Here is a 26,865-nt window from a genome sequence, read left to right as displayed (position 1 = left end):
CAGATTAACTCTAAATCAACCCTGAGTGTCTCGAGCTGCGCCCTGCCAAGCGAATGGACGTGTGAGCTTGTTTCGATGCTCACTTAATCAGAATTTCCTTTTTCGGATCGCTTCAGGATTCAGGGGCCCACAAGCTGACCCGGTTCCTTGGTTACATGCGGTTCCCGTTGGACTCTCTGGTCGGCGGTAGGCCCAAAGCAGTAATTCAGGTTATGTGAGCACAATTTCCTTGCAATACCCCGGACGGTCCAACAGCCCTGTGCGTGGGAGCTTCCCCTCTCCGCCAGTCCACCCCCCTTGTCGGGGTCCAGCGCGCTGAGACTCTGTCAGATGTGGCAGAGACGTGTCAAACTCGAGACCTCAACAGTCTCGTTTTCCGTTAGTTACCCTTTGAAATCTTTGGAATCTTTGGAGGCTCATCCGCTCTTGGAGGCTCTACCGTTCTAAAGATTCTGGTGACTTGACGGTTTAGGAATTCAACTTCCCCGTCCAAGTCATTTTAGCCGTGGCCCCGAGAGAGGCATACTCAACTAAGCATGGACGTATTCCGCTTCTTCCGTCCGTCAGGAGGTGTGTTATCAATCAAAACTCCCAGCCCCAGCAAGCACGTCAGAATCGAGCTCATAGGGGGCCCCACTGGAGTCGTGGACCAATGTGCTGATCACTGATCCGGGAGCTGCAGAACCCAAAGAGGACCGCGCTGGGAAACGGCGAGCCCAGGTGCGGCGGGCACAGCAGTACGTGCAACCTGCCCTATATAGCGTGACCTATCAGTCCCCTAGCCCTCATAACTTGACCCCTTCCCGTCCGCTCATCTTGGACCAGGACCTACCGTCTCCGCAAGGATCAGTACACCAAATCTCTCGAGAATGAAGTCAGCCGTCTGCGAGCTGTCGAGACGGACCTGTTGCACGAGACTCGGCATCTCCATGACACCATTCAAACACTCGGAAACCTCCTCGCCGATCGTGGAGTAGATGTCAACCTGCACGTACCGACTGCCCCAGCCAGCGATGGAAGACAGACATGGCCAAACACGCCTCTCGCTGGCAACCACCTTCTGACGGAACAACCCCAAGGCCCTCAAGGTGCCCAACTCGGCGCGCCTCGGGTTCTGCCAGCTGACGATGCATCCTCTTTCTGGCCGGAATTCTGGCAGGACCCCCGTTCCGTGAACGGCTCCGTCGTCTCTCCCGAATACCAGACTCCCAGTCCGAACGGCCGCCAAGTCGTTGCCATTCCCGCAGTGCCCAACCACCACAAACCCCAACATGACGATACCGACACAACCACCACCATGGGAATGGAGTTCGTCCTAGCGCAAGTTCACCCACCCCCACCCCCCTCCTCATCACCACCGCCACCACCACCACCACCACCACCACTACCACGACTAACCCACCCCTCCCCCATCAACAGCCTCGAAGCGCCCTGCCTCCCCCACCTCCACGGCGACCCGTCCAACCCCTCCCAGCCCTGCGGCCACGCCCTCACCGTCTCCTCCCAACTCCTCGCCATCTCCCCCGCAGCAGCAACCCACCCCGGTCACGGCCACGGCCACGGCCACGGTCCCCACCCACAATCCTCCTGGCCCGACCTCTCCTCATCCCCGCCGTCACCGCCGTCGCCGCCATCCCCCAAGACGATGCACGATGCTTGTGCCAAGACGCCCGCGTCTATTCTTGATCGTTTGTTGACCTTGTCGGCGGGCCTGGATGTGGCGGCTGATGAGGTCACGCCGGTGCGGGCGTGGCATAGGGTTCGGGGTTTGCCGGGGTTTGAGGGGCTGGGGCGGGAGGGGGTGAGGGTGTTGATGGGGAAGTTGGGGGCGGTTGTTAAATGCCATGGGTGAGTTTTTGTTTTTGGTGTCTTTTTTTGTCGTCTTTTTTATTTTTTATTTTGTTTTTATTTTGTTTTTATTTTGTTTTTATTTTGTTTTTATTTTGGTGACGGAGGTGGTGGGGGGCTACATGGTGCTCTCCTAATCTCTTGTGCTGTTTGATTGCTGACTGCTGTTAATACTACCCATCTAGATTTGGGGCCGTGGTTAAAGAAGCCGTCTTCGAGAATTTGCTGCGGGAGGTGTTTACGGAGAGGCGAAAGAGGATCTAACTCGTTTGAGCTAAAATGTCGGCATACCTAAGCTATCCCACGACATCCATGGAGATGGAAGTCAAAACATTTGCTTTCTCCGGAGTGGCTGTGAGAGGAGCGACCGCTCTCGATTTCCCTGGTATTTTTCTCACGAGGTTGAAAAGTTCGAGGCCAATGTTCAGTTCTGATTTCCGGAAACTGAGAGCGTGGTTAGGTACGATTGGTTGTGCGAAAAAGGAAACAAGATTTGACAGTTAGCTCTCTCTATCACATGGGAATGGAACAAGTCACGGAACTCGGTAGGCATTCTTCAAGCAGAAAATGGAATAACCTAAATTGAAATGAAATCTGGATAGTGGTGGCAGAGCCAGGCTTGATGAGGGGCTGAGCCACGAGCGAGCGGCTTTCCACGAGGCTCACAGGGGCTTTATGTGAACGCTTAACCAAACTTGGGCGTTCGCAAAGCTTCCATTGGCCGATTTGCCCAAAGGGGCCACGGCCTGGGCCTTGGAAGGCCTCAATGTTGCCCGGTTGGGAAAGTGGGGCTAACCCGACGGCACGACACCAGCACGACTGATAAAGAACGGCAGTTACACCACAAAATCCCGAATCTAGGTCTGTCTCCCCAAGTCATATCAACATCTCCTCCTCCAACATAGAAGGTCGATAGTTCGTAAGTCGAGTTGATAGCGGACCTTTCAACAATATCCCACAAATTTGCCTCCCTCGGACAATCACAACTTATTTCGTTGTCTTTCTTTTCCTCTTTTCTTTTATTACGACCCGCATCTTGGTACTATTTACTACTAGGACAAGTTCTACCACACAAAAAAACAAAAAAAACAAGCAAACGGCCATGGAGGCACCAAAGGCTACCGCGGCCGAAGCACCTCCACAAACTCCCCCAGCGACAACCGATGCCAACCTCTCCTGCGATGGACCATCCTCCTCCACCGAAACCGGTACCGATGTGATCTATTCTCGGGGCGAGTACATCCCCCAGCCCCCTCCCTGGGACGCCCAACTCCTCAACGCCCTTGAAACCTTCATGCAACGCCCAACCCAGCGATCCAACCCGTCCAACCCAGACGACGTCGCCCCCCTCCCACTCTACACCCCAACCGCCGACCCCTCCCAACCGTCTCTCAAAACCGCCAACTCAACCCAACCCCAACAACCAAACCCCGAAGAGGAAGCAACCCCTTCCACCGCCCTCCTCACCCTCCTCACCACCCTCCTCACAACCCACCCGGACCTCCCAACAACCCTCTCCCTCCCCCTAACCACCCACCCGGCACCCCTCCCCCTCCCCCCGCTCCTCCCCCGCGACCCCACCGCCATCTTCCCCACCCCCAAAAACTACAACCTCCTCCAGATCCAACACCACCTCATCGCCGCCTTCTACCACGCCATCTCCCCGCTGCGCAACACCCACCTCGTCACCCGCTTCATCCGCCTCGGCCTCGTCTCCCCCGACGTCCCCGACACACACGGCCGCACCCCGCTCATCGCTGCCGTCGAGGCCGGGTCCGGGGAGCTAGTCTGCGCGCTGCTCGGGCTGGGGGCGAATGTGGATGGGTGGGGGCGGGCGACGGGGTTGTTTGGGGCGCCGGGGTTGGGTGGGGGTGGTGGGGAGGGTGCGGAGAGGACGGCGGTGATGGTGGCGGCCGGGAGGGGGGAGTTGGCGTTGGTGAGGTTGTTGGTGGGGGAGTTTGGGGCGGATGATGGGCTGGTGGCCGGGGACGGGCAGTTGGCGCTGAGGCTGGCGGCGGATGCCGGGCAGAGGGAGGTGGTGGAGTATTTGCCGGTGAGGAGGGGGGGTGCGTGGAGGAGGTGGAGGGTGCATCATGCTGTGGCGGTGAGGCGGGTGAAGAGGGCGGGGGTGAAGCTGTATTGGTTTGGGAAGGTGTTGGTGTGGTATGTGCCGAAGTTTGTTCTGTGGGACTGCCCGAGGCATGGGGTGGTTGATCCGCTGGTGAGGGGGTGCAAGTATTGTTGGGCGAACAAGCACAAGTTTGGCGGGTGGTGTAAGAGGCAGGCGAAGGAACTTCCGGGGAGGGTGAAGAAGGCGGGGAAGGCTGTCTGGAAATGCGCGAAGAAGGTGCCGAAGGGAGTGTGGCGGGTGGTCAAGGAGATCCCGGGAGCGGTTAAGAAGCTGGTGAAGTGGCTGTGGAAGGCCATCACCAAGATCCCGGCGGCCATGAAGAAGCTCTGCATGTGGATCTGGGAGAGCCTGAAGAGGGTTGGCAAGGCGGTTGGGCACGTCTTCCTGCGCGTCGTCGCGGTGCTGCACACGGCTGTCGCCGCCGTGCTCGACTACTTCCGGAACATCAAGCTCAAGGATGTGTGGAACGGGATCTGCGAAGTCACCGAGGCCATCTTCCGCGGCCTGCCGCGCGTGGCATGGAAGGTTATCTCGTCGCTTGGGATTGTCGTGGCCGGCATCATTATTGGAATCTTCGGGTTCGCGGGGAAGCTCATCGTATCGTTCTTCCAGGTGCTGTGGCACATTGCCATGTACGCTCCGCGGCAGCTCGGGGTTATTATCTCGGGGATCTGGACGTCCATTGCGAAAGGGTACCACGAGATCATGGTTTGGATTAATCCCAAGCACTAGGGTAGTTTTCCTTTGTCTGGGTGACGGCGTTACTGTTTGATACCCGGATGTCAGTTAGATCTGTACGAATACAAGCATCCCTTTCGCTTTTCCGTTCACAGCATTAAACCGGGGAGGGTACCCGGGCGGGTTGCGCATGGGCTAAGCAACGTTGGGGGCCAACTTCGCTTCATCGGGACGTTGTATAACTAAAGCACACGACATGCTCGCGGGGAACTCAGGGAATTGAGGGAGGTTGGTAAAGAATGGGCAGGTGTCGAGTAAATAGACTAGAGTAAGACTACAACAGTTTAGGGATGTGTGTAGGAGGCGGTGCAACCAAATCATGGTACGTCGTGAGTAAATGATATGGTGATGAGCAGGGCACTGATTGATGTCGGACGCAAAGGTTCACAGATTTCGTCATGTGGCGGTGTCACACCAGCGTGTCAAACATGTAACAGCCAGCAAGACGAGATGCGTAGGGTATTATACTATATCTCTACAAATCCGCTCGACATCAGGCGCACCCAACCACCACACAGCAGTCCAGGCCGTGGATACCTGCGCCCAGGTCCCTTCCCCGAAGCCCATCCCGATCCCGTTCCTCCCAAGGGCCCCAAAACCATGCTCTCCCCATCTAGAATGTAGACAAAACGGTCTCGGAAATTGACACGAAGGCCGATATAAAAGTAGCCAAGAGAAAAATAGAAAGAGAAGAGCCAGATGGCGGTGAAGGAAGGTGTAAAAATATCCAATCATCCAGACAGATAGAAAGGGCAAGCAAGAAAGGCACAAAAAATGGTATCCCCACCCGACCACGAGTTATATTCCCCGTCTCGTGCCATATCCTGTCCTTTTTTTCCCACCGCTCAACTCCCTTGTGTGTTCGTGCCCAATGTCCGTGTCCCAGAGGCGGCAGACCGAAAACCGCCAAGCAGGCGTGGCCGGCTGACCACGTCCAAAACAAATGAACCTCCCTTGCATCTGGATATCCATCCCTCCGTCACACTAATAAAAAGAAGCAAAAAACTGCATTCCCTCTCCGGAGAGATGGGGAGCAACAGAAGCAAACCAGAAGGTAACAAACACAACAACCCTATAAGAATAAAAAGCGGAAGAAGAGGAAGAAAGGTAAGTCGCTTTTAGGGAGTTCGCCGGCATAAGTTGAGACGCGCACACAGACCGGACACATTGGATAGAAAAACGGTCTGGTAGACCAAGACACACTGCCAGTGACACGGGCAGTGATGAAACAAATGAAATCGTAGTTGTAGGAGACGTGCGCAGGGACGCCGTGTCAAACCCTTTGTATTTTTAGCCGGGGTTGAGTGAAGTTGAAGGAGCCCGTTGTGTGTATGGGCAAATAAAGTGTTGAAGATGTGATCGAGGTTTGGCGGATTGTTTTCGGCCATGATATGGTTTGCGGGAGGGATAACCGGCCTTTGGGCTCTTCGAGAGCTGACGGGCGGCTTGGGAATTTCTAGGAGCGCGGTGTGGGTTCTAGCGGTTCATGGTCTCGCGAGAGTAAGAACCGGGTGGAGGGTTGCGATGTATACGCGGTCGAAGAGTAGCCGGGGCGAGATCGGAACCCTCCACCTTCCCGGGCTGAGGCTGTTGCGCCTACCCTCCGCTCGACTAGTACAGGAGGAGCTCCAGTGTGGCAATACATGCCTCGTGTGTTGTAATGAGAGCCTCCTAAAACCTGGCGGGCTCGGCAGGCCGATAGCCGTTAACCCTCGGCGGCTCGTACTGCACGCCCGTCATCGACTCGGGCCCTTGGGGTGGCCCCGTGGGCGACTGCAGTGACCGGAGCGGCGGAAGCTCTGGCGGGCGCGGTCGGCCGTACTGGTCCTGAGCGTACGGATCCGCCACCGGGCGCGACTGTGGAGCCCCGTGCATCCGTTCCATCTCCCGCCGCAACATGTCGATCTCGTTTTGCTGCGTCGCATTGATGCTCTGGAGTTGCCGAATAAGGTCGCTTTGGCGTTGATGCTCCGAGATGGCTTGCGTACTGTCAGTCTTGGGTGGAACACGTGATTAGATATCCTGAGGATTTGCACACCTTTGGTAAGAATTTCCCACTTGGAAGCTTTCGAGCCCCTCTCTTGGGGCATCAGGTCCCTCAACTGGTCGAAGAGCTCCTTCATCTCTGTGCGCCGCTTCCTTTCGGCTAGCTTGTGGCTCACACGGAGCTCCGGTGTTCGGCTATACGGCTGGGCACCGGCGTGGGCGGCCGCCTCCTCGTTTCGCAAATCATCCAGCTGCTTATGCTGGAGCGTGTGGTGATGTACCGTCGAGTACTCGCCGGACGCGTTGGACAACCTTTGGTAAGGGCTGACGGTTTCCTCGAGTCGCCTTTGCCCGGGCGGGAGCCTCGATTCGGTGGTGTACTGGCTGCTCGCGAAAGATTCGGCGATGCTGCTCCTTCTCGAGTCGATCAGCGATCCATTGGCACCATTGGTGATCGATGGCACCCTCTGTATATCTTCCTCGGGAAACGCCCAGGCCTGGCCCTTGGTTGGCTCGGCGGCGCGGGCGATTTGGCTCGTTGCGGGCCCCGTAATGGCCGGTGCAATCCTCATCGTCTTCGGATGGCCGTCTGGGGTACGCTCGGCGCTCGGTTGATACCCGTTCGAAATACGGTGGACGCCTGGGTTGTCGAGGCCGGTCCGCGGGTTCCTCTGTTGTTGCAAGGTCGTGTGAATCGAAGCCGTCGACTGGTTGTGGCTAGCGTAGGGCGAATTACCCAGCCTCATGTCGTGGAAGCCCTGGTTGATCCTGCTGTCCACGCTCCCCCTCCTCGACAAGGCCTCCGGGATATCCCCAGTCGCAAAGCCGGCGCTGTTTGGCGCCGAGTCTAGCGACTGCGTTCGGTCGAAGCGACGGGGGTCAGCGCTCCCGGGTGTCGTCGGTGATACCATGGACGCTACACTCATGTTGCCATTGCTGGTCGTCGGCGATACGAGCGGCTGTGGGAGGAGATGTGATGTCGTCGTGGTTGGGGACGGGGTTTTGTCGACGGGCGATGGCTGGAAGCCCGAGTTTGGGGGGCTCAGCACGCCCATACCTGACGCAGCTGAGGTGTCTGCAATAGGTTTTAGAGTAAGCCAATTGGTTCACGAGACGCCATCAGGAGAGTCCGGGAGACCGCACGTTTGCTCGATGCGTCAGTACTCGAGAAATACGCCGAGTCGCGGTGATCCTCGGGCGAGTTCAGGACGCCGGCCAACCCGGCTGGGAACTTTTGGGAAGGGGGTCGCTGTTGGTCCATGGTCGCATCTAAGAGCCGATATTAGGGTACGAAACTGCCCAACGAACCCGTCAGGATATCGGGTGACGGGCGGCAGTTTCTGAAGCTTCGACAAGTTCCGATAACGCGGCGGCGGTTCGTGGTTCGCGGTGGGAGAAAAAAGCCGGGAGTGAAAGAAGGGGGAGACAGGGAGGTAGGGAGGTATCGAGGCAGGGAGTCGTTTGAGACGGTGGTCGAGAACGAGTTTTAAACGGCAAGCCCCGCGGAAGACCAATGGGCTATCGGGGGGGGGGCCGCAGTCCCGTTGGGAATGAAGTTGATAAAATACCAGAGCTGGGTAGACGGACACTAAACTTAAAAACAGAGGTGGTGGAAGGGGAGGGTTCGGTCGGTGACTTGCGGAGTCGGGAATTGCTCAAGTTCGCATCGCCATGTCTAGGTAGGGTGAGGGTGCGGGTTGGTTGGGGGGCAGATGCAATCTCGAAAAAGCGTGGTCGGGACTGGGGGCGGATGGGCGACAGGCGGCAATGCCTTGAAGCGCGGACGGGCCAGCACGTTTTTCAAAGCAGCCAGCATCTGGTGCAGAGTGGAAAGCTGGGGCGGGTGCGCGCGCGGGTGGGGCGCGAGGGGCCTTAGGGGTGTGCGGTATTGGCTGGCATGGGGGTGGAATTGATGGCCCACTGTGCCCACCCCAAAAGATGGTCCCCTTCAGCCACATGGTGTCTTCCGTGCGCTGGGTTCCCGGTACGTCGCACAGCACAGACGCTGCGTTCCAGCGTGCGAGCCCCATTGGATCGAGCGTGGTGCGTGCCGTGGAATCCACACGGTCTGGAGAGGTACCTCATGCCCACGACCGCATCTGGCCCTAGCCGCCACGGCCGAAAACGGCAGGAGCTCAACTCACAAAGCCAAGGCGGCCACCAAGGCGCGCCGGGACCTGGGATGGCCCTGCTCCCGTCGTGGGTTCGCGTTCCACCGTCCGGCGGGTTTGTGGTTCGGGCGACAACACCATCAGACAATCCAAATGCCGTAGACCCGGCGCGCTCAACCTCTCCGAGGGCCCCGAGCCCGACGGGTTCCCGCTGGTATAACGACTACATGCTGTGCAGGAGATACGTAGTGGTCGCACCTTTCTCGGCCTGCTGCAGAAATGTTGCTGTCGCCGTGCAGCGTGTGGGGGTTGCTGCGACATGATGGTGGCCTGGCGTGGCCTGGACCTGGGGCTTAACGTATTGGAGTTCAGATGGAGTTCAGATGTTTCTGTGCGATTCGTCGAGTTATCACCTCTCGCGAGTCAACCCGTGCGCCCGAGTCTTTGGTGTCCATCCATACACACAGGAGTTAATGCGGGAAATTGCCACGATTGCCTCGTGCAGGAGATGACTGGAGGTTAGAGATCCCGACTTTCAGGTGACACGGCTCACCCGGCCTCCCTCACTCCCTGACGTTCGTGAACGTCAAGTGTTACGGGACAAGACCCGAGGGAGGGAGGCAAAACAGACAACTTTGCGATGGCCGAGCTCAAGCTTTTTCGAGGGATAAAGTAACTGAGAGCTACAGTGTGTATACCTAAATGTACGGCACTGTGCTGGTCCGAGGCGATGGATGGCATCAACGCGACACCGATCCTGTGATACAAAAGAATGTGGACTCCAACATGTGCCCTCCTACACGTGTAATCGAAAAGACGGAATGCGACGTCGGCCGACACAACGCGAAATTTCGAGTGCATCTTGAGAGGGCAGCCTTCTTTTTTCCTTCTCGATCTTGCGCGGAACAGTGAGCGAGAAAGAGGTGGTCCGCGGAACCTGGCGCTGGAAGCACATGGAACCTACATAGACCGTGATCATGATGCGGGGTAGTAGGAAGGGCCGGCAGCGGATAAGATTGTCTGTAACTAAAGTACCTAGTGTACTTCGTACATACAGATTAAGTGGTTGGGAGATCGTTGCCGTATTTCTGTGTAATCGTTCAATGGACGTCAAAATTGAATTAGTTATAGCGGAACCATACCGGATTACAGCCGACCGCAGCCCGCAGCCCGCAGCCCGGTGGTACATACTGTCAGCCTCCGAACTGCGCCATCTGCGTGAGGACCAGAATTAAGATAGTTGCCAGGTAGCTATCCGCGAACGGAGCTCGAGGCGGCTCGGATTTGCGCCGCCATCCCCTTCGTGTACTGTGTACCATGAGATGACTTCCGGCTCGAAATTAACCTTTCCGCGCCGCCGAAAAGCCAATGGGATGGGCCGGGCGTTTGTCTCCCTGAGTTACCATTTTCGATCGCTCTCTGGCCCTTGCAGGATCGTTTTCTGCTTCGGGGTCGGGCCGGCATTCAAATCGGCTTACGCGGAAACTCGCAGAAAAGAGCCGTCGTCTGGCCCATCGGGACATTGAAAGTAGGTCGGCCCTTCAGTCGTGGCCTCCAGATCTTGTCAGTACATACCTACTCCGTACCCGCGGCCCACCCGTCCTGGCCCGACCGATTGGGAAGCCTGGAATATGAGACGAGGCTGCTGTCCGGGCCGTCTGATCATGGCATCGTGCACTGCCCGGCAAATGCCGCACGCGATGGACTTGCAGTCGGTCGTTCTCATCGTTGTGATGGATATCCTTGAGCGGCACAGGACGCACGTAACGTTAACGTGGTCAAAATGAATTTTACAGAGGGCCTTTGCCCCCTAAGATATCCCCCGAAAGTCGGTGGTGGTTTTCGTGACCGAGATGGGATCGGGAAGGTCCGAGGTCCCGCCCAAGAGCGAAATCCTTCGCGCCGTGGATTCCGGGCTCCTCTCCTGAAGCGACGCAAGGTACCCGGTACATTTTGCCGATGTTCCCTCGCCGCATGGGAAGGGTTGCTGGCGATCCGGGGATGCAAAATTCGCACTAGCGCCGAGTGACAACAGATCTCGACCCCACACATGCCCACACAACACGCTCACATTCCACACTTTTCCTGCCGAGAGACGATTGGCGCGGCACGTGTCGTCGATGTGCCATGCCAATGCCCAAATTTCGGCCAAATCTCGAGGCCCCCCGGCCGGACCAAGTTCCAGGGGGGAGCATGGCAGATCGCCCCACCCCCCTGTCTCGCACGTTTCTTGTGTTGATTGTGGGTTTGTCCGATTTGACTGGACGCTGAACAAAGGCGCGTGGGAGGGACAGGCGGGAGTGGAGCGACCGAGTTGAACACCGACAAGCAATCTGGCATGTGTGGTAATTCGGTAATCAACTCGAAAACCATCATGCTTCCATTTTCCTCGATACAAAAATCCAGGGTAATTTTGAAACCTGATACCTAGGTAGGTACAAGTAGTTGCCCGGATTAGAAGGTAACGTAACCACCTCAGCTGCTTGCGGGCCGCTCTCGAGGTCCTGCGCTGCTGCAGTCTTCACCAACTCCCGAGTCGGTTAATTACAGCGGTTCGTCACAGCATGCGCATCGCTCCTTTGTCCTTCACGCCCCTCCCTGGCAGGTCCGGTTCAGCCGCTGCTGAAGTCTGGAACCAACAGCCACGAAGCTGCCCGCGACCTGCAACTTTACCTAATCGGAAGTACAACTTACTTTTTAACCCGCCAGTTCAATCTGAAGAAGGAAAAAGATAAGATGCAAAATTGAGTAAAAAACCCGGCGTGGCCGTTGTACGCCCCCCTGGAAAGGCTCGAGCTCAAACACGGTCGTTGTCTCAGCGCCCGGGCGGGCTATCCGTCAACTCGGCTTCGGGATGGCGTGCTGATTGTCTCTACTGGGGGCGGATGTTCTGTGGTTCATCTGTGGCGCAGGTGCCCTCGAGTTTGGCAACTCTCCACCTCAGCCCGGTTCAGCTCGTTAGAGAGCCATAAAAAGCACCTTCATAACAACCTCAGGGATCCTGAGTTGGTGACGCTAATAATAACTGTAACTCGTGTACACAGCAAGAGTTGTCTGTTCACAACGGCATCGCGGCACTGAGCGCCGTCCCTACCAACACCATGACTCCCACATGCCACGAGAAGGGCCCCGTGCGCACAACTGGTTGGTTGGTTTGCCGCTTGCGGTTGACGAGGAAAAGGGCCGTTGCAAGATCCGGGCTGATGGTAAGCTCACATCGAATCACCGAAACGACTGGTTGTTGAGCGCAACTCGCTGGCTAGCAGCCATCGCGTGCTGTCACCGTGCCTCCCTCACCTCTTCACCCTGGCCGGTCGAGACGGGACGCAAGGGAGGCAACCGAGCTTCACCCCCCTTGTTCCTGCACGAGTTAACGTTGAACAGCATACCCGTGCGATAAGACCACAGCGTGCCCGCCGGGGATCGCGGCCACGGCCAATGGCCGGCTCGGCCGGCTGCCTGCGTCCCCGGAGACCCCTTCTCGTGGGGGCATCTCGTGCTCGAGGCAATATTGGAATCCGCCTTGCCTGCATCGGCTGCACCGCAAATCTTCCCCGGGTCTCACGGGCAGCCGGGGCCGACTCGTGGGCTCAAAGCCCATGCTCTCTGCCGTTGATGAGGCTGACCCCCCGGCATGATCGATACTGCGCTTGTACATACATACCAAACCGTGCGAGCTCAGCCGGTCTCCCCGGGCCTGCTGGCAGCGGCACCGGAGTTTTCGACAAACCTCGTCTACCGGTTCGTCGTCGGCGCCGGCGTAACCTTCCTCGTCCCACCAGTGCCTTCTCCGGGCGGGAACCAAGGCCTTTCGGCCGAACAGCATCGGCCATGGCGCCGGTGCTCCGGGAAAAACAGGCCGCCCCGGCCGGTCAGCCACCGCTAACGTGAGCTAGTGAGTTACCCCTTGCCACACCCCCGAATCTTGACCGTGCGAGAGTCCCACGAACAATCTCTTTTGCGTCCCGTCCACCCCAGCCAGACCCACCCGTTGTGCTCTGATACACGGCATATGATCGGTCGCAGGTTTCGTCTGATACTCTTTCCGTCGTAGTCGGACCAGATGCAGTATCACATTACTCGCATCGAGGAACACCGATTCGGGACGAGCCATGCGCACGCCGCATGCGCTAGTGGATAGGAGACACCGTGCGTTTTCCACGCAAGGCCCTCCCCGATTCTCGTCGGGCGTCAGGGGCCTCAGCGGTGGCTTTTGACCCTGGTAGACTATTGGCGAGCGCGTCTTTGCGTCCGTTCTGAAGACGCCAACCAGTTCTCTGTCAACTGACACCGCAGCGCAAGAAGCATTCTCCACCCCATTAGCTTCGAGGTGACTCAGCCCTAGCGTATATATCGTCCTTTTTGTCCTGAGCTCTGCGCTGAGATCCGATGTCTCTGCCTTTGCCATCTTTCTTTTTCCTCCAGCTCTCTTTTTGTGATGGTGGCTGATAACTAGCTGCTTTTGCTTTCCACCGGCAAGGCCGAGTCACCAGACCTCACCGCTTGCTCGGGACGCTGACGGGAACAACCCACCCACATCCACCGGAAACCCAATTACCTCCCCCATCATCTGTGTGGCCGGCTATCTTATCATCGCCAGTACCGCATTGCCCCAGCTTCTCGGGACAAGGCAGCGTCGATCTCGGTTGCTTTCCCCACGAACACTTGACATTTCCAGTTTAACGCAACCCCAGGGACTGTACACTACATAACTACATACAAGCTGCAAAGGGCCCTTACTTCACGCTGTGTGACGCCCCCCCCCCTGTCCTCCCGTCCTGTCTTGTTTGCCGCCGCCGCCGCCGCAGGATGGTTCCCGTCTGGTGACACGGGCCCGTGGCGAGGAAGCTCCGTCCGGCTGTCTGTCCTCGAGGGGGTGGTTCCGTTTCCTGTCACCCGATCCAAGGTAATAATCCAAGGCAGTACCACCTGATTGTACCCTCCCACTTTCCCCCTTATTCCCCTTCCTTTCGCTTCCTACCTCACTTCCCACTGCGCCCACACCCGCGCACGCCGCACGAAAACACGCGCACTCCATAACAGAGTGGGTGGTCGCGTTTCCCCTGTTTGTATCCTCAAGGGCCAGGCACGGACGGTGGGGGGCGGGGCACGGGACACGGCGGCAAAATACTATGGCCGGCGGAGGTCGCCTTGGGCTGGGTTCTCGGGCGTAAGACGGGAGGGGGCCATGGTGCACGGGCTGGTTCGTTCGGTAGATGCGGGGGGGTCTTAAGCGGGCCGGAGCCGGGGACGGGGATTGCTTGCCTCGTCGGACGGTGGTCCGGGGCCCGGCGCGGCGGGTTCGGTTGGTTCGGGGGAAGGTGGTGTTTGTTTGCGGACTCGGTGGGGGGTGGTAGGGTGAGGGTGCTGCTTTGGGGATATGGTTACACGGCCGTCTCGGGATATGGTCTCTGGGGTTGAGAGGTAGGTGCTTGGTTGGAGGTGATAGAGCAACACCCCGTGGGTTGTGATGCTGTGGCATGGCAGCACGGGGCAAGGTGGGTACGGCCGCGTGCGCGCGAGACAGCGTGGGACTATGACGGGTCGACGGTCTCCGCTTTGATCATGTCTCGGGAGGGAAGCAAACATGATCAGGAGGTGCCGAGGAATGTATGAGACATTGAGCTAAAGCCTAGGGGCTTCCGCTACTCGAGCTTTGATGTTTGGCTACAACTGAACAAGGTGAGCAATATGGCTACCGTGGTGGAGTATCCTAACAGGTAGGGGGGGATAGAAAGCGGGAAGCACGTCCTCTTACTGGCGCTCATGCCCATATCCTGTATAGCTAGTCTAATCTAGGTGGTTTGCCATGACAACGTTAGCCACGACATCGCATGGCTAGGTCCCCTCCGACTCTAGCAACTAGTTTTGAAGGTACTGGGACCCCACGCAAATGTTAGGCAAACGCTATTCATTATCAGACCAGGTTCTGTTCTAGGAAATAGAATAGCCTTCAAAGGAACCAGCTTTTATACCAAGTAACCTCCAGCTTGGAGAACCTCGTAAAGTCTCCTAGAACTAGGTGCTTCGTCGTAACGGGCGATGTTCACTCAAAGACCGACCCTAGGTATATACCGAGGTCGTTACATACAGCCCAGTCAATACAGTTTGCATGAGCAGCACAAAAAGGATAGAATAGGACGACGGAGCAAAAAGAAGCCGTTCTCTAACAGCAAACTCTGCGCCAAGAGGGAATCGAACCCCCCCCTCAACCTTGGAAGGGTTGAATCCTAACCACTAGACCATTGGCGCTGAGAGAATTGGACGAGCTGGGAATCGAACCCAGGACCTTTCGCATACTGAGAGGCATGCTAAGCGAACGCTCTACCAACTGAGCCACACGCCCTTGAGTATTTGTTGAGAGTTTTTCGGAGGAGGTGGAACTTGAGAGCTGGCTCGGTTTGGGTTCCTCCGGCCCCGACGAACTCGATGGCGGGGCACCGGACAGGTCCTCCATTGGGCCGGGGTCGGCTGCAGGGGTTCGGGAGTCTCGATAAGATAACACAGGTGGGTGGAGGGGGCTTGGCACGAAATTTCTCGCAAGCACGGAAGCGCGAAACACACGACCATCAAAAACTCGTTCTGCAAAGCACCTTCCTTCAACGTTGTAATCCTTCAACTTGAATTCCCTCCCACACATCCACTCCCGCCATCTTAATCAACGCTTGTTCAAGATGTGCGTACAGAAGATTCCCTTTATTATATCGTGCGGTCACTAATTGATATGGGATTAGGCATTCTCTCCGCCGCGCTGCTCTGAGGTCCGCCGCCTCGGCTTCGAGGTCTGTCTCGACCACGGCACGCATCACCCCGTTTGCCACTAGATTTACCGCAGAATGCAACGCTGCGAGGATTGCCTCGCCGGCGGCGCTCCGGTTCTTCTCGCAGACGATGGGCAAGGCCTCCGAGAACAATGATCTCGAGGAGGCACAGCGCCAGTCCGAGGAGGACATTGACCGCCAGGCTGCCGCCGACGCTCAACAGGACGTGGAGGTAAGATTGCCAACTCCGGAGCATGAATTGCCCTCGGGTCACCAAGACCGCTAACCTTGCCCTTAGGAGTCCGTCGGACAGACCGAGGCCGATATTCAAGAGGCGATGCAGGAGACCCCCGCCGCCCCCGCTGAACGGGCTCCCCGGCCTGCCCATGGTGAGTCGCGACGCACTGCCGTTCCCTATGTGACATGAGCGCTAATAGCGACTCGGGACAGCCGCCCATTCCGCCTTCATCCGCAACCTTGTGTTTGAGCTCAACGAGGATCACCTCACCAAGGCCTTCGCGAAGTACGGTAACGTCTCGAATGCCCACGTCGCGCGTGACCCTCGCGGTATGAGCAAAGGGTAAGTCTTAGCCCCCCTTGGACGCGGTCTCGTGATGCCGTTCCCAAAAGGCCCGTGGCTAACGTTGGGTGCTTCGTTCAGGTACGGTTTCGTGTCCTTCGACACCGCCGAAGAACTCCAGGCCGCCTGTGAGAGCGTCAACGGCTCGTTTTGGCACGGCCGTCGTATCACTTGCATTCCCCGGAGCAATGAACGCTCCGAGGGTCGGGACAAGCACCGGAACTCGCCCCGCGAACCGACTCCCCAGCTCTTCCTCGGCAACATCCCCTACGAGACCACCGACGCCGAGCTCAACCGGCTCTTCAACGGCCTGGGCAACCTTAGGGACGTGAGGGTCGCCGTCGACCGTACCACGGGCTGGCCCCGCGGCTTCGCGCACGCCGATTTTGCCTCGGTCGAGGCGGCCACCGCAGCCAAGGAGGTGTTGGATGGTGCCAAGATCGGCGACAGGGCTCTCCGGGTCGACTTTGCTCAAGGGTACACGAAAAACCGGCGGGATGGGGACCGGGGCTTCCGCAACAACTCTCGTGACTCTCGCGACTCCCGCGACTCCCGGGACTCCCGGGACTCCCGCAACTTCCGCGACCGCGACTCGTCCGAATCCGACTACTAAAGTATGATGGTGTGATGGGATGCTGACTATGGGAATTTGGCTGTCGGGAATCTGGAAGAAGCCACATTACTTGGGCGGCGTCGGTGGCAACTGTAATATGTAAACTCATGCTTGGGGATGTGTCTTTTCTTTTGCAGTCTAGATGTGTATAACAAAAACGAAAATCTCCCTACACATACCGCTTGCTTACAGCTGAGTGAACATGAAAATCAATGGTTAGGTAGCTGGCCTCCACAAGGGGCCCTTGCTGCGGCCCGGAGTCGGCAACGAGCCAGAGACCTAGCCGAGCACATGTTCGGAGTGGGGCGGCTCATACCGGCCCCAGACCCGGGAATTGGGGGAGGGGGGACTTGCTGCCTCGGCATAACGCGTTGTCGAACCATTGGCGCCCCAGTGGCGGGCCCTGAAGCGGCCTAAATCTTCGGCGGCCCGACCTCAACCCCAACCCCATTCATCCAACTCACCTCACTGGAGCACCGAACCAAACCCATCCACCTCCTCCCTACAAAACAACAAAGCAATGGACTGGTGCCTTATTTCGGCCTGACCTTCTGTTTATCTCTGGGTTTCGGGTGCTATCCTGCAAAGATCCTTTTTATTTTACTACAAGTCTTAACCCTCGTGCATCTTGCATTTGTCAGCCCCTCCTTCGTGATTGACCCCTCCATCGACTATTGACGAGGTTACCTTTTGTTTCTATCTTCCATCTTCGATCCTCGATTCTCGATCTTCCATCTCCTGGCTTGTACATACCTTTACATCCTCGCATTCTCAATCTCTCGCATCCCCCGTGTACCGAGCATTGCACAGCAGCTATGTCTTTTCTCGGGGGCGCAGAGTGCTCAACCGCGGGCAACCCGCTCAGCCAGTTCACGAAACACGTTCAGGACGACAAAAGCTTGCAGCATGACCGCCTTGTTGGCCGAGGACCAAATGCTGCCGCTGGTGGCTTCAGGAGCGCAGCTCACAATGCTCCCCAGGACGAGGTGCGTCGGAGACAGAACGAGCGGGGATAGAGCGGTCAACCAATGCTAACGTCTCCCTTTGTGCAGATGATGAACGGCTTCCTTCACCAGTCCCCAGGCCTCCCCGAGATGCCCCTCGAACAGCAGGGCCCCATGGGCCAGGTGCATATAGACCAGGGCCGTGGTGTGCACCTCCACGCCCAATCCGCCTCGCCCATGTCCCCGGGCTGGGCCCCGACCGACACCCAGGCCGCCATGGAGGCCGCGTTCAACGTGCCGCCAGGGACCCATTTTAGCCCGGATGAGTTCGCCAAGTTCCAACAGATGAGTGGCTCGTCGGCTGCCGCCCGCGCCAGCCCAATGGCCGGGGGCAGCAGCGGCATGATGGCTCAACAGCAGCGGCCGATGATGATGGGTGGTGGTATGGGCTACAATATGATGTCACGCCCCATGTTCCAGCCCATGTACGGCTCGCAGATGCAGATGGCGCACCCGCAGCCGCAACAACAAGAGGCCGAAGGAAAGGGGAAGGGCAAGGTGGTGGAGCTGGATGAGACCAAGTGGGAGGAACAATTCCAGCGGATGGAGCTGCACGACCAGCAACTGCGCGAAGAGAAGGACGAATCGCTGGCCATGGAGCCCGAGCTGAACCAAATGGACGAGAAGCTGTTGCACTCCGAGACAGGCTACGGCGACCTCGAGTCGATATGGCGTGGCATCCAGGCCGAGAAGGATGCGATGAAAGATCTCGACGACATCGAAGACTTCACCAAGTTCGACAGCTCCTACTTTGGCGGCGATAACCTCAACGACTGGGGGCTCAGCAACCGCATGGGCGCCGACCCCATCATCCAGGACTATCTCTTCGAGGAGGAGAATATCTTCCAAGACCAACCTAGCCCGTTTGACGAGGGTGTACGCATCATGAACGAGGGCGGTAACCTCTCCCTCGCCGCGCTCGCCTTCGAGGCGGCCGTCCAAAAGAACCCGGACCACGTCGAAGCATGGGTCTACCTCGGCAGCTCGCAAGCCCAAAACGAAAAGGAAGAGGCCGCCATCCGCGCGCTCGAGCAAGCCCTCAAGCTCGACCCTAACAACCTCCCCGCCCTCATGGCACTCGCCGTGTCCTATACCAACGAAGGCTACGACAGCACCGCCTACCGCACGCTCGAGCGCTGGCTCTCAATCAAATACCCTGCCATCATCGCCCCGACCGACCTCTCCTCGGCCGCCGAGATGGGCTTCACCGACCGCGCCCAACTCCAGCAGCGCATCACACAGCTGTTCCTCGCGGCAGCGCGCCTGGCGCCGGACGGCGACCACATGGACCCGGACGTACAGGTCGGGCTGGGCGTGCTCTTCTACGGTGCCGAGCAGTACGACAAGGCGGTCGACTGCTTCCAGGCGGCGCTGCACAGCTCGGAGCTCGGCACCTCGAACCAGCAGGAGCAGGTACACCTGCTGTGGAACCGCCTCGGCGCGACGCTCGCTAACTCGGGCCGCTCCGAGGAGGCCATCGCCGCCTACGAGAAGGCGCTCGCCATCCACCCCAACTTTGTGCGCGCCCGCTACAACCTCGGCGTCTCCTGCATTAACATAGGCTGTCACGCCGAGGCCGCCGGCCACCTGCTCGCGTCCCTCGACATGCACAAGTCGGTCGAGACCAGCGGCCGCGAGAAGGCCCGCGAGCTGCTCGGCGGGGACGCCGCCGGCCCCGGTGCCGACGCCCGCATCGAGGCCATGACTACCCAGAACCGCAGTACCACCCTCTACGACACCCTGCGCAGGGTGTTCACGCAGATGGGGCGGCGCGACCTGGCGGAGAAGGTTGTGGTCGGTGTCGACCCGGCCGTGTTCAGGGGGGAGTTTGATTTTTGACGGGGTCGCTGATCCTAGCCTGACCACCGACCCCGGCGCGGATTCCGCGAATGGGCGTGTCGTGAGGGGGGTTTGGTATCTGAATGGGGCGGGGAGGGTGTGGGAACGGAGGGTGGTGTTCTGAACACCTCCTGAAGTCCACTCCCGCTCGTTTTCTCTGTTCTGATGATGCGGGGGGAGGGTCCGTCCGGTTATACTGTGCGCGTATATACAGAGCGCGGGAGACAGTCGGGTTCTTAATAATTTCTCTGGTCTAGAATACAGTCGGAGCGGTTAGGATGGATGCATATGAACGTTGGAAGATTACTCGTTGACGGCGGCGTGATGGTCAACGGGTCTGTACAATACGTCTGGAACCAAATACGGGTTGATAGAACGTAGCAAGCAGCGGAACCAGCGATACGGCGAAGCGTTGGGTTATAGGTGTCATCCCTCGGTTGATCATGTGAATGTGGACATGGCGATTATAGGCGAAGCAGTGATGTATTCTGTCTCTGAAGACAGCAGGGTGTCTGTCAGCTATGCCAACTAGGTAGGTATCAGACCGAGATGCATATCCTCCATAATGCTACGATATCGCCCCCGAAGCTCAACCGGCCCCGGCTGCAATAAATCAAGACTTCGGCCAAGCCATCACCATCAACATGAAGGCAACCACCAACCCCTAATAACCCAACGCAGCATTTCCCAGGCAACACATGACAGTAGATACCTCGGCACAAACGCAGGTAGCAACCCGACACCACAGCCCACCACCACATCCATACAACCCACCACCACCACCACCACCACCACCCCAGCCCCTCCCTCCCCTATTTCACCCCAATAAACCCGATCCCCGCCCGCGCCGCCCGCACCGCCCGCCGCAGCGCCTGGTCCTCCTCGTCCGTCCACTGCACGCTGAGCCGGTCCCAGTTGGAGTCGGGCGCGTTGTACTCGCGCCGGAACTGCGCCTGCACCGCCTGCAGCCGGCCCACCTCGCGCGGGTCGCCCGTGCCGCTGAAGACGATCAGCGCCGTGCAGGGCGGGAGGGCGTCGTGGATGCGCTTGAGGCGGCGGGTGAGGGTGGTGAGGTGCGTTGAGAGGGGGGATGGTGAGGTGGTGGAAGGGGGGGTGTCGGTGTCGGTGGCGGTGGGAGTGGGAGTGGGGGTGTCAGTGGTGGGAGGGGGTGCGGGTGCGGTGGTGGTTTCGGTTTCTTCGGCGCCTGGGAACGAGGGGTCGGTGGTGCCGGGCTTGTTGCGGTTCCACCACCCCTGGAATGCCTCCAGCTCGCGCATGCGCGCCCACACGAAGTCGACGCCGCCACCGGGGACTTCGAGGCCGTCGGGGTCGCCCTGGACGGCGCGGATGATGCCCGCTTCGACGTCGGCGTCGGATGTGCACGAGATGGTCACCGTGGCGGCGCTGCAGGCGCTCCTGGTGGCGTCGCCCCAGTCCACGGCGGCGCTGCTCTTGCCTACTGGTAGGCCACCCGTGGCTTCGGGCCCGGCGGTGGCACGGTAGGAGGTGCCGGCGCGGGCGAGGCGCTTGAAGATGTTCTCGCCTTGGACGTCGCCCGCCGCCCAGGCCTTGCCCTTCTCGCACTTCTTCTTGACCAGGTCGAGGCAGGTCTTGGCGTCCTCGATGCTGTCATGTCCGTGAATGGTCCCGTCGCCTTTTTGGACTTCGCGGTTGAGGTACTTCAGCGCTAGGAACTTGAGAGAAGATTTAAGCGGCGGGCCCCGCGGGTGGGGAAAGAGAATGGAGGTGTCGACAATGAAAGGATGGGCGACTTGCATCGCCTTCAAGTCCGAGTCGAGGGAGTGGCCTACGAGAATCGTGCGTGGATGCAAGATATCAAGCAGCCGGGTTTGTATGTCTTTCAGGGTGGTTGATACGGGGTCGATCATCTCTTTAGTGATGCCCGAAAACCGAGTCACATAGTCAATGATGGGCTTGTCGGGTTTGACAAGCTCGTCGAGCACAACCTCGCCATCCCATGATACCAAGCTTATCCTTGTGAGAGAGTACTCGCTCGCGCCTGTCATGCACATCTCGCAGTCAAGAGCCAAGACTTGGCGGCCCGCGGTGATGCTGCCTTGCTCGATCTCAGCCTCCGGAACATCACCTTCTGAGAGTTCGTTGACTCTGGTATGAACCCAGCCTTCGGGATCCTTGAAAGCGTCCCTTTGCGACCCCCGGAGCATAGCCGGATGTTTGGGGAAGCCATGTTCCATCAGATCTTCGGGCGTCGCTAGAAATTCCGTAATCCTTGTCCTCACGTCTTTCCAGCCGTGGGGGTCGGAGACGGGCTTGAGTCCGCCCTTCTTCTCCTTTAGGGGCACTGAGAGCATCGACTGCATAGGGGAGTGTAGCTTGGCGTACTTGTCATCGCCCGGTGCTCTCACTGGCCAAATGTGCGGGAACATGTCCGCGAACGGCTGCAGTGGTTCGGGCAGGGCATCCTTTGTGAGTGCGCGGGGATAGTAATCATCTGGAGATGTGGAAACCCTATCGATCGCTTGATCTGGCGAAAGATCACTGTACGTGGAGAAGTCAACGTTCTTCTTGAACATGGCCTCCTCGAGACCAGGAACCATGATGGTGACAATCTTTCTGAACTCTGGCCGGTGCTTGACCGAGACCCACTGGGGGGCCGGCCCGTCGGCGAAGATGTACATTACAAGGTCGCGAAGAGACGAGACATTGATCTTGGACTGTAGCCTTGCTTGTGCCGAGAAGTCGATACCGGGGTACCGTTTTGAGTCGACGCCTGGGATTTTCTTGTTTTTCTTGACAGGGCGACCGCGCTCGATTGTCTGCCATCCGTCGTCGTCGTCGTTGGCATCGTGAGGGCTGCGCCTTTTGAGGCTTCCTAAGGACTCGCTAGAGGTATTCGGTTGAGGAAGAGCAGTCGAATCGGAGCTGGCATTTCCAGAGACAGCCTGGGCGGAATCGACAACATCGGCCACGACAACCTTGTCGTCGTCGGCGCCGGTCGTCGCCAGGGTGGCCATGGCGGCAGCAATGCCCCGAGACGACTTGTTTTTCCTGTTCTTCCCCATGATAAAATCACAGCACCTGTGTGCAGATCGGCCGTGGGTTGAGAGGCTCGGCGCGATCAATGGATGCACTGCACGCAAGGCTGGGTGAGTGCAGGTCGATGGAAAATAAAGTTTTATGGGACCGAAATCGAAACCACAGCCTGCCAAGTCGATGGACCCGCACTAAACTACTTTGGGACAAGAACCTGAATGGCGGGGCGGCGAGACCTCTTTCCTGTCTCGGTTCAACGGTCAGACTTCGGAGCATCACCGTACCTGCCTGAAAGGCGAGGGATCGAAGGTGCTAAGGTGCCAGGTTGCAGGTGCTATCAAAGCTCGAGCAGGCAGCCAACCTAGGAAAAATACTACCTGAGTAATGGAATGTCAGAACTAAATCTCAGACTCGCATTTCCAGCCTCCAAACTGCCAACCAACCCACGACATGGAACTTGCACCTCGTTCCACGGCATGACTCCGCGACGACTACACACCACCCTTCCAGGTCCACATCATGGAAACGGTATTTTGTGAGTGTAAAAAATGTGATGCCGCCATTGGCCGATTCGCCAATCTCTGGACGCAAATTGGCAAGAGTTATTTCAGCCCGGTCATGGAACCCGAAGACGATCTTGCCATTCAATATCAGGGTGCCGTCCGGATTGGAGAGCAGGGCACATTGGTAGCCGAATGGTCAGCTTTCTTGTTTGTCGTATTATCGTGTTTTGATCCTGATCTCCTGATTCAGCCATCTACAAGACATGGTCTGCGGCAGCTGCGCTGCTCTTCTCGGCCTCAGATGCGTTCAAACACCCGTAAACCATGTGTTGGATCGGTACGCTATGCGAGGTGATCCTCCGGATTGGTATTGACCTGATATTACAGGAACCAAATCCTACTTAGACTGGCCTCGGTAGAGCTGCTCGACTGTGATGGTCTCGAGATTGAGTTCGTTATCAAGCGGGTTCTAGCCGTCAACAGACCCCTCGAAACGAACAAGGCAAAGGTCCCGACGCCATCCCAAGGAGGTTTTACTTCCGCTTTCCCTGGCACCGTCGAACTCCAGAAGCTGCAGCTTGAGCTCCATAACCAACGAGAAGACATCAAGCGAATCGATAGCAACGGCTTTAGGATTGTCACGGCACTGGATAAGCGCGCAGGTCGCATCCAAGCTGACGTCACGAACTTGAGGGGCACCGTACCTGGCCTTCAACGTGACATCGAGTCCGTCCGGCAAAAGCTGGTGTCAATCAGAGTCGAGATTGACAAGACGCGGGCATCAGAAGAAAGTTCTACAGCCCTTCCTGCCCTCGAAGGCCGGCTTGCTCAACTGACTACTATTGTTGGGGAAGTCGGGAAACAGGTTGCGACATTTGGTACTCAGTTCGGTAAAGAAATCGGCGAACTAAAGTGGTATCTCCGTCAACAAGAACAAGCGATAGAGGATTTGAGGGGAAAAGTCAGGGGCATTGTGTTCACTGCAGACTACGGCGAAGACATGGCAAACCTTCGTGCGGAGATGGCGCTGATGAGGCGGCAAGTTGACGAGGCCTACGCACGGGAGACAGCACGATCCGAGACGGCATTCCCGTCCCGGGAGCTTGAGGCCCTCACAAGCGCCATTGCCAAAATCAGCAACCGGGCTAATCAGGTCGAAACGTTGCAGATGGAGGTCGAAATCCTGAAGGGCAGGGTCGAACGGTCAGAGGCGGGCAGACAAGTGACTGACGACGGCCGACCGACCCGTGCTATTTCTTCAAGTCTTCCAAGATATCCCAGTGCCTATCCCGCCATGCGAAAACGTGGCGTATCCCCGGGTCTAGAGCTTCCTCCCAAAAGGCCAGCATCTTCTCTCGGCTACTCAGACCCCCCAAATCGGCGGTATGCCACGCCTAGTTGGCCGAGTATCCCACCAAGTACCGACCATCGGGGGATTCTGGAGGAGACCGATGGCATCACTCGCATACCAAGCTCCGCGAAGCGAGGAGCAAAATCACGCGGCCGAACAACGACGACAACAAACGATACCTCAACTCGTCTCAAAACGGTGACGCATACAACCCGTGGCGTCCCTATCTCTTGACGAGGCTCTTCCCATCCAGCATTGCCTCTAGCGTCTCGACGGCAAAAGATGAGAGGGCTTTAATGGGCCCGAGCACCTGGCTCTCGAAGAAAGCAGCCCCTTCCGGGTCTTCCGGGTCCCTTGCCCATGCTCGAAGCAGTTTCGACTCCTGCTCACGTCCCTCCAGGCTCTCGAGGTCCGCCAACATGGCCTTTGCTTCTTTAAGGACTCCCCAGTCCTCCGACGCGCCGATGGATCCGTGATGAATGGCCAGGCGCAGTAAAGCTTCGCACATGCTGACTTGATCCGCCATCGCGAGGGTGCCCACAATGCCCTCATGCGTGCACCTGGTTGCAAGCTCCCCGCTTGCGGTAAACTCGCCCGTTACAGCCAACAGCATCACAATGCCCATGACGCCCTTGATCCGCCACGGCATGAAGGGAGCCACCAGCTTGATGGGGTCGCACTCGGTGCTAATGAAACAGAGCAGCGGCAGTGCGTAGACGACCATCTTGTAGCTGGTTTGCCAGCTCATGGCCAACTGGCCGATTGTCGTTGGTAACGGCTCCACGGCCCACATCCCGGCCTCGACCAGCGGCCGGCACACTTCCCACCGAGCCTGAGCGAGCCTCAAGTGGTCTTCCTCATCATTCCCTTCCGGCACCGTCAGGGCCTGCCATTTTTTGTAGATGGCGTCAATTTCTGCCTTGGAGACCTTTGACCTGTCGATGGATGGGTTCCGCAGTTTTGCCAGGTCTGGTTGGAGGCTGAACGAGTTGAGGCGAATATCCGGGGATGACTGGCACACCTCGTAGACATCTAGATCGTCCTTGCAGCGTGGGCAGTCGCACTCGAAGTGGTACAGCCTGAGTGCTTCGCGCCGAGCGGTCTTGGGGAGCGTGTTGTCTGAGAAGGTCAGCAAGCCATCGTTAGTCCTAGGTTTCCGTGCAACATACCGATATACGAAATGGTGATCTCTTCCCCTTCTTGGATCGGTCTCTCCGTCCTCAACACCGCCGTCCGCTTGTCAAACCCGATGAACGCGTTCGGGACACACGAGTGATTGACCATGGCCAAGCCAGCATCCAAGAATATCCCCGTCATCCCCGTGTCCGCATCCAGCCGGTTGAACGCATTGGTTTGTATCTGCGCCTGTTAGCATCCCCCCGACCTCAACCTCCACCCAGCCGTTTAAACCCACCTTACACAAAACCTCCCTCGCCTGCTTCAACACCTCCTCCCCCTCCCCCAGCCCAGCATACACCACCGCCCCCTTCGCCTGCAGCTCCATATCCCGCCACACCTCCCCGTCCTTCCTAAACCCCTCCACATTCCCCTCCAACACCACCCCATCATCCCCACCGCCCTCCTTTCCCTTCCCCTCCCCCTCCTTACCCTTCACACCCCAGCCAAAAGCCTCTCTCACCCGCGCCGCAGCCGCACCCCCCCCACCCTGGTGAAGCAACAACAGCACCTGCGCCACAGCCCGCACCGGCGTCGGCAGCCAGTCCCGCCCCGCCTGCGCGCGCACCCGCCCAAACACGCCGCACTCCCCCTTGTGCCCGGCCTTCCAGTGGGCGCGCTGGCAGGCGGGGTCGCAGTACACGGCTGCTTTGCAGGCGGTGCATGCTTTTAGCGAGAAGGGGGGTTGGGTTCCTGAGGGGGAGGTGGGGGTTCCTGAGGTGGGGTTGGGGCCGGTGGAGGTGGGGGTGCGCAGGCAGTAGTTGCAGGTTGTGCGCATGCTGGCGCCGTCGGGGAGGGCGAGGAGGGGGGTGGTGAAGGTTGCGATTGTTGTGCCCGGGGTGGGGAGGGCGGTGGTGGCGAGGAGGGAGCGGCGTTTGGGGGCGGTTGGGTCGGGGTTGTGGTGGATGCGGAGGGTGGGGGGGAGTTGGGGGGGCATGGTGGTGGTTTCTTTTGGGGGTGGCCGGTGGTGTTGATGTTTGTTGTTATTGTTTTTGTTTGCTGAGAAGGAATGGTCATAGATGGTTTGAGATTTAAGAGGGTTGTTGGGTGGTGGGAGAAAGGTTTATATACAAAGAGGATGTGATGTGTAGGACTTTGAGGCTATAGGAGGTATGCCAGGGCCTGGAATTACTTATACAGTCCTACACCGGTTTAATCGTTAGCGCCTCACTTCAAGACAGGGGTCCAAGACAACATCTCCAACGGCGC

The 26,865-nt window shown here is 58.2% G+C and overlaps 10 protein-coding genes and 2 non-coding genes across 12 annotated transcripts; 5 read left to right on the top strand and 7 right to left on the bottom strand.

The window, feature by feature from the left end:
- Positions 1-155: 155 nt before the first annotated feature.
- B0H64DRAFT_85858 (uncharacterized protein) lies at positions 156-2,237 on the top strand. The gene is made up of 6 exons (XM_062808892.1): positions 156-378; positions 433-570; positions 683-737; positions 826-1,320; positions 1,420-1,848; positions 2,034-2,237. Exons 2-6 carry the CDS (start codon positions 537-539, stop codon positions 2,110-2,112), a joined length of 1,092 nt encoding a protein of 363 aa, XP_062662448.1. The 5' UTR covers positions 156-378; positions 433-536; the 3' UTR covers positions 2,113-2,237.
- Positions 2,238-3,715: 1,478 nt separating this feature from the next.
- On the top strand, positions 3,716-4,797 carry B0H64DRAFT_386660 (uncharacterized protein). Its single transcript, XM_062803153.1, has one exon. The coding sequence runs from the start codon at positions 3,752-3,754 to the stop codon at positions 4,709-4,711; it is 960 nt and encodes a 319-aa protein (XP_062662447.1). The 5' UTR covers positions 3,716-3,751; the 3' UTR covers positions 4,712-4,797.
- A 1,316-nt stretch (positions 4,798-6,113) lies between these two features.
- Positions 6,114-7,987, bottom strand: B0H64DRAFT_85851 (uncharacterized protein). Its single transcript, XM_062808891.1, has 2 exons — positions 6,756-7,987; positions 6,114-6,696 (listed from the first exon to the last, which is right to left on the bottom strand). Exons 1-2 carry the CDS (start codon positions 7,756-7,758, stop codon positions 6,389-6,391), a joined length of 1,311 nt encoding a protein of 436 aa, XP_062662446.1. The 5' UTR covers positions 7,759-7,987; the 3' UTR covers positions 6,114-6,388.
- A 3,819-nt stretch (positions 7,988-11,806) lies between these two features.
- Positions 11,807-13,222, bottom strand: B0H64DRAFT_371344 (uncharacterized protein; the record flags this gene model as incomplete). Its single annotated transcript, XM_062802145.1, has 5 exons — positions 11,807-11,839; positions 11,909-12,048; positions 12,204-12,363; positions 12,479-12,622; positions 12,803-13,222. The coding sequence occupies 5 exons, from the start codon at positions 13,220-13,222 to the stop codon at positions 11,807-11,809; spliced, it is 897 nt and encodes a 298-aa protein (XP_062662445.1).
- On the bottom strand, positions 13,173-14,576 carry B0H64DRAFT_85833 (uncharacterized protein). The gene has a single exon (XM_062808890.1). It carries the CDS (start codon positions 14,294-14,296, stop codon positions 13,556-13,558), a length of 741 nt encoding a protein of 246 aa, XP_062662444.1. The 5' UTR covers positions 14,297-14,576; the 3' UTR covers positions 13,173-13,555.
- A 418-nt stretch (positions 14,577-14,994) lies between these two features.
- Positions 14,995-15,066, bottom strand: B0H64DRAFT_t25. Its single transcript has one exon. It is a non-coding gene; the product is annotated as a tRNA-Gly (tRNA).
- Positions 15,067-15,075: 9 nt separating this feature from the next.
- Positions 15,076-15,160, bottom strand: B0H64DRAFT_t24. Its single transcript has one exon. It is a non-coding gene; the product is annotated as a tRNA-Ala (tRNA).
- A 209-nt stretch (positions 15,161-15,369) lies between these two features.
- B0H64DRAFT_386626 (uncharacterized protein) lies at positions 15,370-16,942 on the top strand. Its single transcript, XM_062803152.1, has 5 exons — positions 15,370-15,490; positions 15,549-15,807; positions 15,874-15,964; positions 16,026-16,155; positions 16,237-16,942. Coding segments are annotated over exons 1-5 (1,014 nt in total). The 5' UTR covers positions 15,370-15,488; the 3' UTR covers positions 16,769-16,942.
- A 641-nt stretch (positions 16,943-17,583) lies between these two features.
- On the top strand, positions 17,584-20,066 carry B0H64DRAFT_430031 (uncharacterized protein; the record flags this gene model as incomplete). Its single annotated transcript, XM_062805919.1, has 2 exons — positions 17,584-17,754; positions 17,821-20,066. The coding sequence occupies 2 exons, from the start codon at positions 17,584-17,586 to the stop codon at positions 19,609-19,611; spliced, it is 1,962 nt and encodes a 653-aa protein (XP_062662442.1). The 3' UTR covers positions 19,612-20,066.
- A 349-nt stretch (positions 20,067-20,415) lies between these two features.
- B0H64DRAFT_386623 (uncharacterized protein) lies at positions 20,416-22,751 on the bottom strand. Its single transcript, XM_062803151.1, has one exon. It carries the CDS (start codon positions 22,653-22,655, stop codon positions 20,424-20,426), a length of 2,232 nt encoding a protein of 743 aa, XP_062662441.1. The 5' UTR covers positions 22,656-22,751; the 3' UTR covers positions 20,416-20,423.
- A 493-nt stretch (positions 22,752-23,244) lies between these two features.
- Positions 23,245-24,527, top strand: B0H64DRAFT_439350 (uncharacterized protein; the record flags this gene model as incomplete). The annotated part of the gene is made up of 4 exons (XM_062806421.1): positions 23,245-23,324; positions 23,380-23,466; positions 23,517-24,332; positions 24,455-24,527. The coding sequence occupies 4 exons, from the start codon at positions 23,245-23,247 to the stop codon at positions 24,525-24,527; spliced, it is 1,056 nt and encodes a 351-aa protein (XP_062662440.1).
- B0H64DRAFT_85711 (uncharacterized protein) lies at positions 24,251-26,804 on the bottom strand. The gene is made up of 3 exons (XM_062808889.1): positions 25,895-26,804; positions 25,650-25,839; positions 24,251-25,599 (listed from the first exon to the last, which is right to left on the bottom strand). The coding sequence occupies exons 1-3, from the start codon at positions 26,591-26,593 to the stop codon at positions 24,704-24,706; spliced, it is 1,785 nt and encodes a 594-aa protein (XP_062662439.1). The 5' UTR covers positions 26,594-26,804; the 3' UTR covers positions 24,251-24,703.
- Positions 26,805-26,865: the final 61 nt, after the last annotated feature.

The sequence above is a fragment of the Chaetomium fimeti genome (assembly GCF_033439085.1).
Source record: "Chaetomium fimeti strain CBS 168.71 chromosome Unknown B0H64scaffold_2, whole genome shotgun sequence".
In the NCBI taxonomy this organism is placed as follows: Eukaryota; Fungi; Ascomycota; class Sordariomycetes; order Sordariales; family Chaetomiaceae; genus Chaetomium; species Chaetomium fimeti.
Note: the sequence above shows the minus strand (reverse complement) of the source record. Positions and strands in the feature narration are given on the sequence as shown.

Excerpts from the sequence above, each read along its gene's own strand:
- B0H64DRAFT_85858 (XM_062808892.1), top strand. The coding sequence starts at position 537 with ATGGACGTATTCCGCTTCTTCCGTCCGTCAGGAG. Across the intron at positions 738-825 it reads CAGGTGCGGCGGGCACAGCA|GACCTACCGTCTCCGCAAGG; the intron begins GTACGTGCAACC and ends ATCTTGGACCAG. Across the intron at positions 1,321-1,419 it reads GGAATGGAGTTCGTCCTAGC|CCTCGAAGCGCCCTGCCTCC; the intron begins GCAAGTTCACCC and ends CCCCATCAACAG.
- B0H64DRAFT_85833 (XM_062808890.1), bottom strand. The coding sequence starts at position 14,296 with ATGCCACAGCATCACAACCCACGGGGTGTTGCTCTATCACCTCCAACC.
- B0H64DRAFT_386626 (XM_062803152.1), top strand. Across the intron at positions 15,965-16,025 it reads GGCTCCCCGGCCTGCCCATG|CCGCCCATTCCGCCTTCATC; the intron begins GTGAGTCGCGAC and ends GACTCGGGACAG. Across the intron at positions 16,156-16,236 it reads CCTCGCGGTATGAGCAAAGG|GTACGGTTTCGTGTCCTTCG; the intron begins GTAAGTCTTAGC and ends TGCTTCGTTCAG.
- B0H64DRAFT_386623 (XM_062803151.1), bottom strand. The coding sequence starts at position 22,655 with ATGGGGAAGAACAGGAAAAACAAGTCGTCTCGGGGCATTGCTGCCGCC.
- B0H64DRAFT_85711 (XM_062808889.1), bottom strand. The coding sequence starts at position 26,593 with ATGCCCCCCCAACTCCCCCCCACCCTCCGCATCCACCACAACCCCGAC. Across the intron at positions 25,840-25,894 it reads CGAGGGAGGTTTTGTGTAAG|ATACAAACCAATGCGTTCAA; the intron begins GTGGGTTTAAAC and ends TAACAGGCGCAG. Across the intron at positions 25,600-25,649 it reads GATCACCATTTCGTATATCG|ACAACACGCTCCCCAAGACC; the intron begins GTATGTTGCACG and ends TGACCTTCTCAG.
- B0H64DRAFT_85851 (XM_062808891.1), bottom strand. The coding sequence starts at position 7,758 with ATGGGCGTGCTGAGCCCCCCAAACTCGGGCTTCCAGCCATCGCCCGTC. Across the intron at positions 6,697-6,755 it reads GTGGGAAATTCTTACCAAAG|CCATCTCGGAGCATCAACGC; the intron begins GTGTGCAAATCC and ends ACAGTACGCAAG.
- B0H64DRAFT_386660 (XM_062803153.1), top strand. The coding sequence starts at position 3,752 with ATGGTGGCGGCCGGGAGGGGGGAGTTGGCGTTGGTGAGGTTGTTGGTG.